Raw genomic sequence first — 11,828 nt, 5'->3', positions numbered from 1 at the left:
CCCACGTGCCCTCCGGCCCTCAGAAGCGTTCGCTGCCAGCCATCACAAGCTGCTTCCATTTTGTGAGGAGCTGGAAGCGATCGTTGCAGGGAGCTCGTTTCTGAGGCCAGCGGCAGCATCTGCTGCAAGCCAAGGGTTTCCTCTCGTCCTGCTCGTGTCCAGCCCCGGGCCAGGGAGCGAGCGCACGTGTTGCCTCGGAGTCAATATTTGCAAGGTGTCCGGGAAGGTGAGAAATGAGTGGATTTCATTAAAAACACATTGCAAGCCTGCAGACTCCTGTAGGTCGTGGGCAGGAGGCTCGGCCCAGTCCTGCGCTGCCCCCCATGCCCCCCAAGTCCTGCGTGGCACCTTGTAGCCCCCTGCCTTCCCGGGCCAGCCAGGGTGCAGCCCAGTCCCGCCGGCTGCTCTGTTAGCTGCATCTGCCTCCACATCTGGCAGAGGTGGCCTGCCTCACGCCTGGCCCCTCAACACCTCCCGTGCCTATGGATAATTCGCTGATGGAACAGGTTGATAATTAAAGGCCAAATAATGTCCCAACCCCTTCCACTAAGGCTGAAATCAGCCTTCAAAATTAATCACAATAGGCTGAGATGTTCCCTTGCAAATGGTCGTGATATTTCGTACCCTGCTGAAAGCTTTAAAAGGACAGAACCGTTGTGGAAATGTGGGATTTCAGATCCTGTTCTGAATGCCCTGGATATGTTGCTGTAGAGCCTAAGGGATGTTTTCAAAGGGCAGGTATCTTATTAGGGATATTTTAAACAATCATGGGCATGTGCTTTGCGACGTTCAGTCCCTGTAATCCAGGTCCCTTTCTTGTCAGTCCCCAGCATTTGATAGAGGAGATGCAAAAACCCACCCTGACTTTGGTGAGCTCTTCACATGCATCCGTGGCAGGGAGACTCAGCGGTACCTCTGATCCAAATATGAGCCTCAGGAGGGGTCTGGTTTTGGATGCCTGTGCTGTGATGCTTCTGAATTAGGCTTTGCAGGTATGCCCCGAGGGAGTGGGAATGGTCAGGGCACTAGTCATTGATGCTGCGGCCCTCAGATCAGCGTGGACAGCCCCCAGCACAGGTGTGGAGTCCACGGAGACCCCCAAAGCTCTGCGTGGGTGCCAGTTCCTGACCACCCAGGTCCAATCTCAGCATCAGGGCCTAAGGCTTTATGCTAATTTATTGGCACCAAAGAGCACAACGCCCCAATTTGTAATTAAAGTAGCTCCCACCCTTAAAATAAAGCGCTCCAGCCCTAGCCGGGGTGCTCTACGTGACAGATCAATGATCCGAGACGTCTCTGTTGGAACAAGAAGCCCATTTTTAAGTTAAAATAGGGCACTGAATGTTGTTTACAAAACCAGTAGCACACCCCCCCCCTCCATTCCTGTAATATATTAAAAAAAACCGTCTACGCAAATGTATTCCAAATTTGGTAGGAATGAACGTCTCCCCAGGCCAAGGCCTGCGTGCCAGCTTTCGGCCGAGAGGAATTTTTAGGGCTGATAGAGCACCTTTGTAAATATTAGCTTGTCAAAGAGCAGCTGCCTGGCTTCTCAGCTGCCTGCCCTCGTGCCGGTGCAGGTCCCAGTCCCGCGTGGCAGTCGTCTGACGGGCGAGATGAACGGCTGCCCTTGGGAAGGGTCAAGCCGGGTGATTGTGGGTGCCGGGGTGAGCTCTCCGTTGCAACCCTTTGGCCCATCGCGGCATGGGGCAAAGGCTCTCCCCATCCAAAGGGTGCCCTCGGCCCCTTGCTTTGCACCGATGCAAGCCGCTTCTGGCTGGGGATGCATCTCCCTGGCCACCTTCTTGGCGCAGGAGCTGAGCCAGTTGTTTCAAAAGGTTTCCTGTGGTTAAAGGCAGCCCCACACCCCGCTCTCACCTGCCAGGGGAGACTTTGGGGGCTGTGGATGACATGGGTTTAGTAACGCAGGGACCTGGGGAGTTAGCTTTATCCCTGTCTGCCTCTTGGAGCAGGGAGGAGAGTGCTGGCTTCTCCTGCTACCCTGTCCTGCAAGCAGTGTCCGAGGGCATTGCTCCTCTCCTGGGCCAGGGCCTTGCCAGGCAGCTGCAGAAGGAAAAACAACCTGGTGGCACCACCACGGTCCTGCCCCGGCCAAGGGCTGGCTCTGGTGGTGCCAAGCCCCGTGCCCCTCCTGGAGAGAGATGAGCCAGGCCAATCTCCCTGCAGAAGCGGGCTTTTAAATGCAGGTTTTTTAGCTGTCAGCTACCAAACGCCTTGCCTCGTTCTCCATCCAGTGATTAAATATTTATCGGCGTGCATATTTAATGCAGAGGGCGGGAGGTGTCGCTGCAGCTCGAATTGAGTTGGGGTGGGAGCAAGGAGAGCGAGTGGTTAGAAAACAAATCCCCAGCTCGTCCTTCCCCACCCTCTGAGCAGAGCAGGCTGCAGCAGCCTCACGCCTCTGCATCGCAGGCCCAGCCTGATGCCTTGCAGGGCCGTGAGGCTTGAGACTTGCCGAGCGTGGTCCCCAAGGGTGTGCGGCAGGTAGAGAGCCGGCTCCTCCGTCTTCCAGCCTCACCGGGCCTGGAGATGCAAGGGCTGGGAGGGATCGTAGCAGTCCTCACCTGCGGGGAAGCTGTGACTGATTGCCGGCATAAGTGAGAGCAGCCCTAACTTGCACCACGGGCTGGGCCAACCTCCCCAGCGAGGACAGAGGTGGCTCTGAGCTTCCTTTGCCTGTGTGGCACGGAGCCGGCAGTGTGCCCTTGTTAAGGGCATCCTGGGCTGCATCGGTAGGAGCGGTGCCGGCAGATGGAGGGCAGTGATTCTTCCCCTTTAGTCTGCACTGGGGAGGACACGTCTGGAGTCCCGTGTCCAGTTTGGCAGGGCCTTGAATCACGTGGTCGTGTTTTCCCTTCCTTAAAGCCAGTATTTAAGATGCAGCTGGGAACTCGGTTTCCAAAGCCAGGTTCTTGAAGAGGAGGACACCCGCCCTGGAAATGTTGTCCTCGTTATCAATAGTATTGCTGAGCAGCATAATGAAGGGAATGCTGTGCAGCTAGCAGCCCCAGTGGCAGGGTGATTGCATGTGAAGCCAGGCCATGTCTGCTCATAGCCAAGGAGATGGTCTTTGCCCCAAAAAGCTCACCATCTATTGGGATCGTGATGTCTCTAAACGCGGAGCACAAAGTGGCCTGGCGGAGAGGCCCTGTGCTTTCAACAGTGCTGTTTAAATATTTGGAGCAATGCTTTTTTCCCCCAGATCGGTGATATTAGTGATGCTTTTCTCTGCCGTCCAGAGTAACAGGAGCTAGGGCAACACCCTCCTTCCTCCTCCTCTTCAGTGTTCAACCAGGCAGCATTTCACAGGTGGGAAACGGGCATGGTCACTGCAAAGGATGCGAGGGACCTACTGACTATAGTGGCAGTGAAGCTGTATTGTTTCACGTAAGGTAATGCTGTGATGGAGAAAGCATGGTTGTTTTAAACCCATCCCTGCAGTTCTCATGCTACCTTCAGCAAAGCAGGATGCATGAATTTTGCAAATCAGATGCATTTCTGTTGATGATACGTTACCTCCTGTAATGGGTTCGGGTCTGAAAGGGAAGTGGGGGGGAAGGCAGGGGGGCAACCAGCCTCAGCGCTTTGTTTTTAGTTCACTTCACTTTCCAGCTGCTCTCCAGCAGTCTGGCGCTGGGCTCGTTGGGTCCACGGATCCGCAGAGCAATGGTTAAAACTAATCAAGGAAATGGGTGTCTCTCGCTGGTGCGGCGGTGCTGCCCATTCACAACAGCCACCGCAACAGCATTTCTATTTGCAATAGTCTTTTGCTTATTTTCCAAGTCTACCTTTCATCTGATCGGCTCCCTTGAACAAAACCTCCGGGGGCTTTGTTGGAGGCTTTTTCACGTGAGCAAGATGCTGCTGTAAAAATTGCACAGGTGTTTTTAAAAAAGCAAAGGGAGGGGAGAGGAGGCAGGTGAACGCTTCCATGTAGGTGCTGGTGTTCGTTAGAGGCTTAGCGAGCGCGTCGTCTCCCTGGCCCCCGAGCGCTGCCTTCGCTGACGTGCTGTCTCCTTTCCCTTCCAGGGCCGGTGTACTCGAGAGAACTGCAAATATCTCCACCCTCCCCCACACTTAAAAACACAGCTCGAAATCAATGGACGCAACAACCTGATCCAGCAGAAGACCGCGGCAGCCATGTTTGCACAGCAAATGCAGTTCATGCTCCCGGGCGCCCAGCTACAGCCAATTGTAAGTCGTGCGACGGCCCGGTCCTCTCTCTGCAGGTTCCCTCCCCGTTTATCCTGCGCTCAGGCTCGGGCGAGAGAGCCCCTGTGCCCGCACGATGCCTCGTTGGCATCCCTGCCAGGCATCAGGCACCAGCTGCACGGCTCCTGCTGTAGGCTGGAAGCATTGAGAACAGATTATTGCCAGCCCCAAGTCCCCTGGGAGACCTTGCAGAGTCCACAGTACACGTGGACGTTCTTAAACCATCTTGGTTGACACGGTGCCCCTTGGGTGTAGCATGAAGAAAGGTCTGTGTGAAAACCAAGTCGGAAATTGGGCTCTCCCGACGTCCCCGTGCAGCTTTCTGAAGCTGTTTAGTCTCCGTCCTGCCATCCCTTGGCTTGTGAACCCCTTGCTTCCCAAGGTGTGGGCTGAGACCAGGCAAGATGAATGCAATGCAGACCCCACCTGCAGCAGTCTGCGAGCTCGCGTGTTCCTCGCGGGCGGCACTCCCCTGCTCCTGCTCTTGCAGCGGCTGGTGTTATTTAGGAGCGTGCGGTCCAGCAGGCTAAGAGAAGGAAGGTCCTGGTCCCTGATGGATGCAGGCAGTGGCTACCTTTGGTCGTTGCAAATATGGTATCTAAAAAGATCTCCTTGCTGCAACAGCATGCGCTCAAAAGCCATGACTCCCTGAGTCTCTGACCCGCACGCATGCATGTGGGGTCTGTACGTGTCTCCACGCTGGCTTCTGTATGACTGTGTGCTCCTTGCTGGTGTTGTGGTAGTGCCTAGAAGAGCCAGAGCCCCTTCTCCTGGGTGCTGGTCCTGCTTGCCACCCAAAGGCAGCCCTTCCTCATGTGGCCCGCAGCTGGAGGAAGAGAGAGATTTGACTTTAGGTGCACGGATCAGTATATTTTCTTTAGGTGCCTCCCTGTAGAGGCCCAGCTGGCCTGCACTAATTAAATCCTCCTCCCAAGTATTGCCACTGCTAGCAGGTGCAGTGGTAAGAGATTAGCCTCTCTGCACGTAGGGGAGGGAAAACCAGGACATGTGTGTTTGGGATCTGGTTTCAGAGAAACTCTTGCTTCTTGCCCACGCGTTCCCTTCACTCACTTAGGATGGCACAGGACTGCCCCGTGGCAAGCTGGCTCTGTGGCTGGGGGGCCTGTGGCTATCTCTGGAGTACGGTGGGGTTGGGTGGATGGTTTATACCTATTATTATGCATGCATTTCAAAAGAAAGCAAGAAGTACCCGAGCGACTTTTAGAAATGAAGATCAGACCTGGGTTTTATAGAGAGAGGGTGATTAAGCTCTGGCTCGGGGAAGTGGGGAATCCTCCCTCATTCCCAGGCTCGACGTCAGGACTGGTTATTGCCATAAAAATGCGCTCCAAGCCCAGACAGCCGTTGTGGGCTGGGTGTCGTTCTTTGGCAGGGATGACATCTGTGAAATAGCCGCCCTTCGAAATATCCCCGGTCTGTCCCGTTGAGCTGCGATTTGATTGTGACGGGCGTTGAGATCCGTGTAAGCGCTGATCGCGGGTGGCACATGCTCCCTGCTCAGAAGGATAACGGTGGCTGAACGCGTTATCTGGAATAAGAAGGCTGTTCCCCCGGCATGACCGACCGGTGTGGTGGTGGTGCCGTACAGCTGGGCTAAAGTAAAAATGCAGAACCGAGCTGCCTCTGAACAGACGTCTCCTCCCAGCGCCCTGCTCCTTGTTCCCCCCTTGAGCAGGGGATTGAGGGATGCAGAGAGAGATGCCCCGAGCTATGGCAGAGCTGGGGAACTGAACCCCGATGTCCTGAGTGTTGGCCCCATAAGGTCCATGAGGGTTGTTTGGCTGACCCTGGTATTATATCCTCAGAGAAGGCCGGGTACCAAACAGGCTGCTGTTCCTGAAGTGAAGACCCTTTCCCCAGGGTGCAGGGGGGAGAAGTTTGTTCAGAGGCACCTCCGAAGAGAAGGGAAGAGCTAGCAGCTCAATAAAGGTGCTAGAGAAGAAAGGCCTGAATTCCCAGAGAGCAATAGGGATGGTTTCCTAGAGCCTCTCGGAGGCTGGCGTGTCCCCAGCTGGGCCTTCCTCCACGGGGATTTTGTACTGTATTTTATGGCTCAGCTTGTGAAAACACCTTTCAATTTTCCCTTCTGGAAAGGTCACATCTTGCCCTGCTTAAAACCCAGGGGCCCAATTCATACCTAGTGCAAACTCTCTGGGGTCTCTGAAGCTGCCTGGGTTCCTTCATGGCTTCATTGCAGAAGTAACCATAGCCAGCGCGGGGCCTCCTCGGTGATGCCGTGGGAGAGAAATGCATCTTGAAGGTAGAAGTGAAAAGAGGTTGTGGTTTGTTCGCTTGTGGCTTCCAAGGAAAGGCCTGAAGTGAAACCTGCCGACTTCCCTTTTCCCCGCCACGTCCACCAAAGGGCTATTGGAGCTGGTTCGAATTCCGTCATGGACAAGCAGGGCTGGCAGGGATCTGCACAGGCCACGATCAACCGCCTCCAAACCATCCCAGACAAATCCATGATCCTAGAAATCATTGAAGTCCTAAAGAAGTGGGCCCATAGCAGAAAAAGGGATGGGGGAAGATGGGTGGGAGCGACCAGCAAAGCCCAGAAGCGGGGGAAATACCCATGGAAGAACGAACACAGGCATCGCTACGTCTAGATCCTCCCCACCCCGTGGCCGACCAGCCTCGTCTTGCCCCCCTCCAGTGATGGAGGGCCCACAGCTTCTCTAGGCATCTCTTGCGCTGCTTCACTGGTCTCGCTGCAGAGAAGTTTTCTTAGCACCGGCTTCAGGGCAGGCCTGGGATGGTTTAGAAAGAGAGGTCCACGAGAACTGCGCGCCTCGACATTTTGAAGCGCGGTTCCACTCTGAAAGGCAGCCACGTAGACGGGGCGCCAGAGACCTTGGGCTTGAACCATGGTACCTGGACCAGCGCTGAATGCGTCCTGACTGTGGACTGGCACCTACACCAGTCTGCACCCATTTCGGACATCCCAGAGGTCATTTTCCTGCAGCATCAATAGAGAGGAAGCCCCGTGTTGCCATCTCTGAGTGCAGCCTGCAAACCTGGACACAGCAGTGAGCGGGCGTGCCTGGGCTCTTGCTTATTGAAACTCCCTGCATTGAAGTCCCTTGGTCGCTCTGCAGCAAGGCTGAGGCACGTGAATGCTTTTGGTTCATTTAATCTCATTTCAAGCCGGGCCTTCTACCGAGCTTGCTTTTCCAGCCCTTCGAGTCCTGACACGAAGCGGTGAGTTTACCCAGCACAGCGTACGTATCTCAGCCGCTGGCTATCTCGCCCCAAAGAGATCAGGCAGGTGCCAATTAAGCAGATCCCACAGTATTTAAAAAGTCTTACCGCTCGGCTGTTTTACGTGGTGCGTGATACCAAAGGCAAGTTTGGGAAACTGGAACCAAGCCTTAATTGCTGGCTTTGAGGGAGGCCGAGAAGGAAGGCGTGTAGCTGCAATATGTTTTCATTTGGCGGCGGCGCGGGGGCTACATTGATATCTCTGTTATAAATGGAGGTGTGTGTCTGGCGGAGATGGGGGCAAGCCTCTGATCAATATGACAGACAGGTCCAATTAACACTGTCACCTATCCTTATCAGTCCCATCCTTTCTGCTTGCCTTTGCGTGTTGTCAAAGCCTGCGTAGCCTGGCTTGCACCATCCTGGCAATACAGAGCAGGTGTCCAGGGCTCTCCGGATCGGCTGGAGAAGCAGAGCTGTGCTTCTCTGAGCTCTGGCCCCACTAGCTCTGGTAAAGGGAGAGGCCAGGAGATAGAGCATGGGATCTGTCCAGGTGCTTGGCTTCAGTGCCTGTCCGTGCCCTGCCACTGATGTGCTGCATGGCCTTGGGTGAGGCAGCTCACCTCTTGGTGCCTCTGTTTCTCTTCTAGCCCAACCCATTTGCCTTCAGGCCCTCTGTCTTGCAGAGGCTCTGGCACCATCATGTCTGAGCACTACCAAAAGGTGTGTCTGCATTTCATACTGGGGTTCCCATTTATTTTCAAGGTCTTCCCTTATAAGGACCAGAGGCAACGCAGTAACAAGCATTATTGGCCCGGGTGGAGCTGGCGTCGGGGCTGCATTCATCATGACCTCCTGCTGGCTTCCAGCCTTCCCCTCCCCTCCCCCCCCTTTCCTCCCCCCTTCAGCATTGATTTGCCAGCCTGAGCACGTTTTTAATTAGGCAAATTCAAAACAGCTCCCAATTTGTTAAGAAAATCAGCCCTTGCCGCGGCACAGATCAAAGTCCCCGGCCAAGCGCAGCCGGCAGAGCAGAGACGCTCAGCCCCGGGACGATCGGCTTCGCCGTCTGTTTGCCACGCTCCCGTGCCCACGCGTAGCCGTGGGAGGGTCCCGTAGCAGCAGGCCACTTGCTCCACGAAGCGGAGAAACGTGCAAGGAGCGCCTGATCTCGAAAGGGCCTGATCCCCGCTGCTGCGGACGGAGCCCGCGGTGCCTTGCAGGCTGGGCTTGCATCTCGGCGGAGGTGCATTTCTGCTGCTTTTCCATCCAAGCACCCTGCTATCTGCTACACTCGATCCCCCGCATCTGTGTCCTGCTGTTCTGGTCCCAGTCGTGCCCCCCGCTTCCCTTCCCAATCCTTCTGGGTAAAACACAGCTCCTGGGGGTATCCAGGCACCCTCGGTTCATCCAGTGCTCCAGGGCTGCCGGTCTTTCCAGCCACCTTGCCCACCCTGCCGTCATGCATGGCCCAATGCCTCTTTCGTTTTGCCCTGCTCTTGTGCTGCCTGGATTTTGTGTTCGGCCAGAGACTAAGGAAGTTTAGGTGGTCCCCTCCATTGCCGTGTTCACTTAGCTGCTAATCCCAGCCCCTCTCCCCTTTCTCTGCCTTGCTGAGCAGTTGTGAAGAAGCTGGGTGCTGCCTCCACCTTGTCCTAGCTGCATCCTCTTCAGCTGTTTCAGATCCTCTTTTTTTTTTTTTTCCTCCTCCATCCCTTTCCTGTAATTGCTTTTATTATCAATGACCTGATCTTGCTAACTGCGGCCAGCCACTAATGCCCTGCCACCAGCCTGTAACCTGTTTCCCTTAGATTTTTAGCCTTTCTCCTACTGGCTGCACCTGCTGCATTTGTTACAGACAGCCCCAAACTTGAATGATCGCAGACCCGGTGTGCAGAAAGAAACAGATCTGCGGAGGCCGGGGCTGCAGCTCGAGCTGCGTTGCTGCAGAACGTGCCAGGGGCTCTGCAGGGAATGAGCTCCCTTGAAAGACGCATGTCTACTTCCAGCATCGTCTCGGCATCCTTTGGTTTGGGTTGCTGTCATCTAAAGAACTCCCCAGGTTTCCTTTGCATTTTGGAGTCCTTCAGGTCCTGAATCTCCCAGGCCCAGAGCCCTGCATGTCCCATACCCCGGCAGGCTGTTGGAAACATCAGTGATGAATCAGAGCTGTTATGCGGATATACTTGATCTGAAGCCCATTTAGCCACAACTCAAAAGCCCTTGCAAACCAAATGGGCCGTATTGTCTTGCACACTCAGAGTGCTCACAAGCTTTTTTTATAAGCCACCTTGATCAGTGGACCCAGTTGAGGAGCAAGTTAGGATTTTTCCTGTGCTTTAAACCAAGCTAAGGGGTTTGGACCAGACCTATAGGGGAGTGCATTCAAGATCTGCGCTGTGCTGCTGCCACTAGTGTTACTGGGAAAGTCTGAGGTTTGTCCCCATGTGCTGCACTAAAATTGCCCTCTCCTAGGTCTGAGGGCAGCAGGTTTTACCAGGGGCTAGCTGCCTGCATGCTGAAGGAACATAAGAGGATATAGCACGTAGGTAAAATGGACTGTGGACACAGCCTCATGGCCTGCCCTGCTTTGCAGGGGATGAAGACAGTGCCTGGATGATGGGGTCAGGGAGGAGAGTGCGGATCTGGGGTTTAGTACCATTGAAGTAGCAGTTCCCATCAGGCGTCGCCAGCATACAGGGAAGTCGCCGGCATGCCTCCGGGGCTGGATCCCAAAGTGGACCCAAGTGTCGCAGCAAGGAGCAGCCCCCTTCCCGTCGGCATGGAGCAAGCCCGGTGGGGGTTCCCAGCGCGAGGCAGGGAGACGGGCCCGGCAACCAGAAAAACCACCGTCAGCCTTGATGGCATGTTCCTGCATTGATCTCCCCTTGATTTTTGAGGCCCCCCCCCTTCTTATTTGCATTGCAAACCCTGCGGGCTTGGCAGTGTCAGCAGCTGCTCTGGTCGCCAGCCCACAGAGAGGCCTCACAGAGGGCTGCAGAGAAGGAGAGGCTGTGGCTGGGATTTGTGCTGGCAGCTGAGGCTCTGGCTCGCTCCCAGCAGCTGGAGGAGGGCTGGCACCAGGCGAGCAGCAGGAGCAAAAGCAAGTGTGAAGCTCCCGAGGTTCAATCTGCACCCCAGGGCAGGGCAGGGGAGAGCAGCCGCATTTAGTAAGTGGCACCGGGGCGTCAAACTGGCACAGGCAGAGGAGACGGCTGCAAAACCTTGAGACCGGCAGGGCTGAGCCAAGCCGGCACATATGCTGCGGCCTCCCTCCTACGTGCATGTGTTTGGGGGTTGCTCCCGGCCAGACGAGCTCCGCTGGGCAGGGCAGGATCCAGGAGGGTGCACTTGTACCTCCCTTTGCTTCCTGCTCCACCCAAAGCTTAACACCAGCTGGCAGGAGCGGGGGCATTGGTAGTCAGGCAGCGATGACCGTTGACATCACGGCTCATTGTCATCTACCTCTTCGTTCCACTCATCTGAACGACCCTCTCATCATTTTACTGGTGTTGATGTTCAACCAATCAAGCTCACCTTTGTTCTGCCAGCCTGATGTCTGTTGGCTGCTCCTGGTCGCGGAGCTCCTATTTCACAGCCCTGCCGGCTGTTTTGAACTCGTTCCTGTGAAGCTCTGCTTGTTTTTGCTTCGCTCAAACTGACTAATACAGCCCTAGACTGCTAGCACATTAGTAAAGCTTCTAGTTTATTTTTAACCAGAGAAAAATAGGTGTTGTTTCATGTGTGATGATGCATCTCACCCTCTGCACCTCCCCTTGTTAAAATCCTGGATGTATGCATGGTGGCGTGACACCACGTCAGTACTCCCCTGATGCTGGGAATCCCCGGGGCTCTGGGAAGGGCAGCGGGCATGTCCGGTATCACGTCCCCGCTAAGGGTCAGCAAGTAGACAAAGGAGGTGGTTGGAGGGGATCATGCCCCAGTGCCACACTCTGCCTTGGGAGAGCTCGTGCTCAGGACCCTCGAGGCAAGCTCCTCTGCCTAAATGCCAGCTGCCAAGCAGAGCAGGAACAAGTGGGCAGCGCTTGCTTCTTGGCAGTGGCCCCAGGCTGATTGGGAGGGGATGAAGACATGGCCACGATGTAGAGCCGGCTCGGCCAGCCCTGGACCCCCTGGAGCGCAGCCGAATCCTACCGCACAGGCAGACAGGGAAGTTTGGGCCACCGTGCAGGAGTGGGTGCATCGGGCGAGCTTGGACAGCTCGTGGCAGGTGCCCGCCCGATGTGGTGAGAACCGGCCAGGCTCTGAGCCTCTGAAAATAGCCTTGACCACGCAAATGATGACAGCCGTTCAGCAGACGCCAGTCTAATTGCTAGCGCTTGCCTCGAGGAGCAGGCTGCAATGCCCGCCGACTT

The 11,828-nt window shown here is 55.5% G+C and overlaps 1 protein-coding gene across 14 annotated transcripts in view; it reads left to right on the top strand.

Annotated features, from left to right (window-relative positions):
* Nucleotides 1-11,828, top strand: part of MBNL3 (muscleblind like splicing regulator 3) — a 94,435-nt gene that overhangs the window by 53,025 nt on the left and 29,582 nt on the right. For all 14 annotated transcript variants that reach the window (XR_003094252.1, XR_003094251.1, XR_003094250.1 and 11 more), the window contains exon 3: nt 4,051-4,215. Coding sequence is in view for 9 of the 14 variants with exons in the window: in XM_025205034.1 (XP_025060819.1) it covers nt 4,051-4,215 (165 nt within the window). In the remaining 5 variants the exon portion in view is untranslated. The remainder of the gene's footprint in view (nt 1-4,050; nt 4,216-11,828) is intronic.

The sequence above is a fragment of the Alligator sinensis genome, unplaced genomic scaffold (genome assembly GCF_000455745.1).
Source record: "Alligator sinensis unplaced genomic scaffold, ASM45574v1 scaffold1059_1, whole genome shotgun sequence".
NCBI classification, from domain to species: Eukaryota; Metazoa; Chordata; order Crocodylia; family Alligatoridae; genus Alligator; species Alligator sinensis.
The sequence above is the reverse complement of the archived record's forward strand: the minus strand, read 5'-3'. Positions and strand labels throughout refer to the sequence as shown.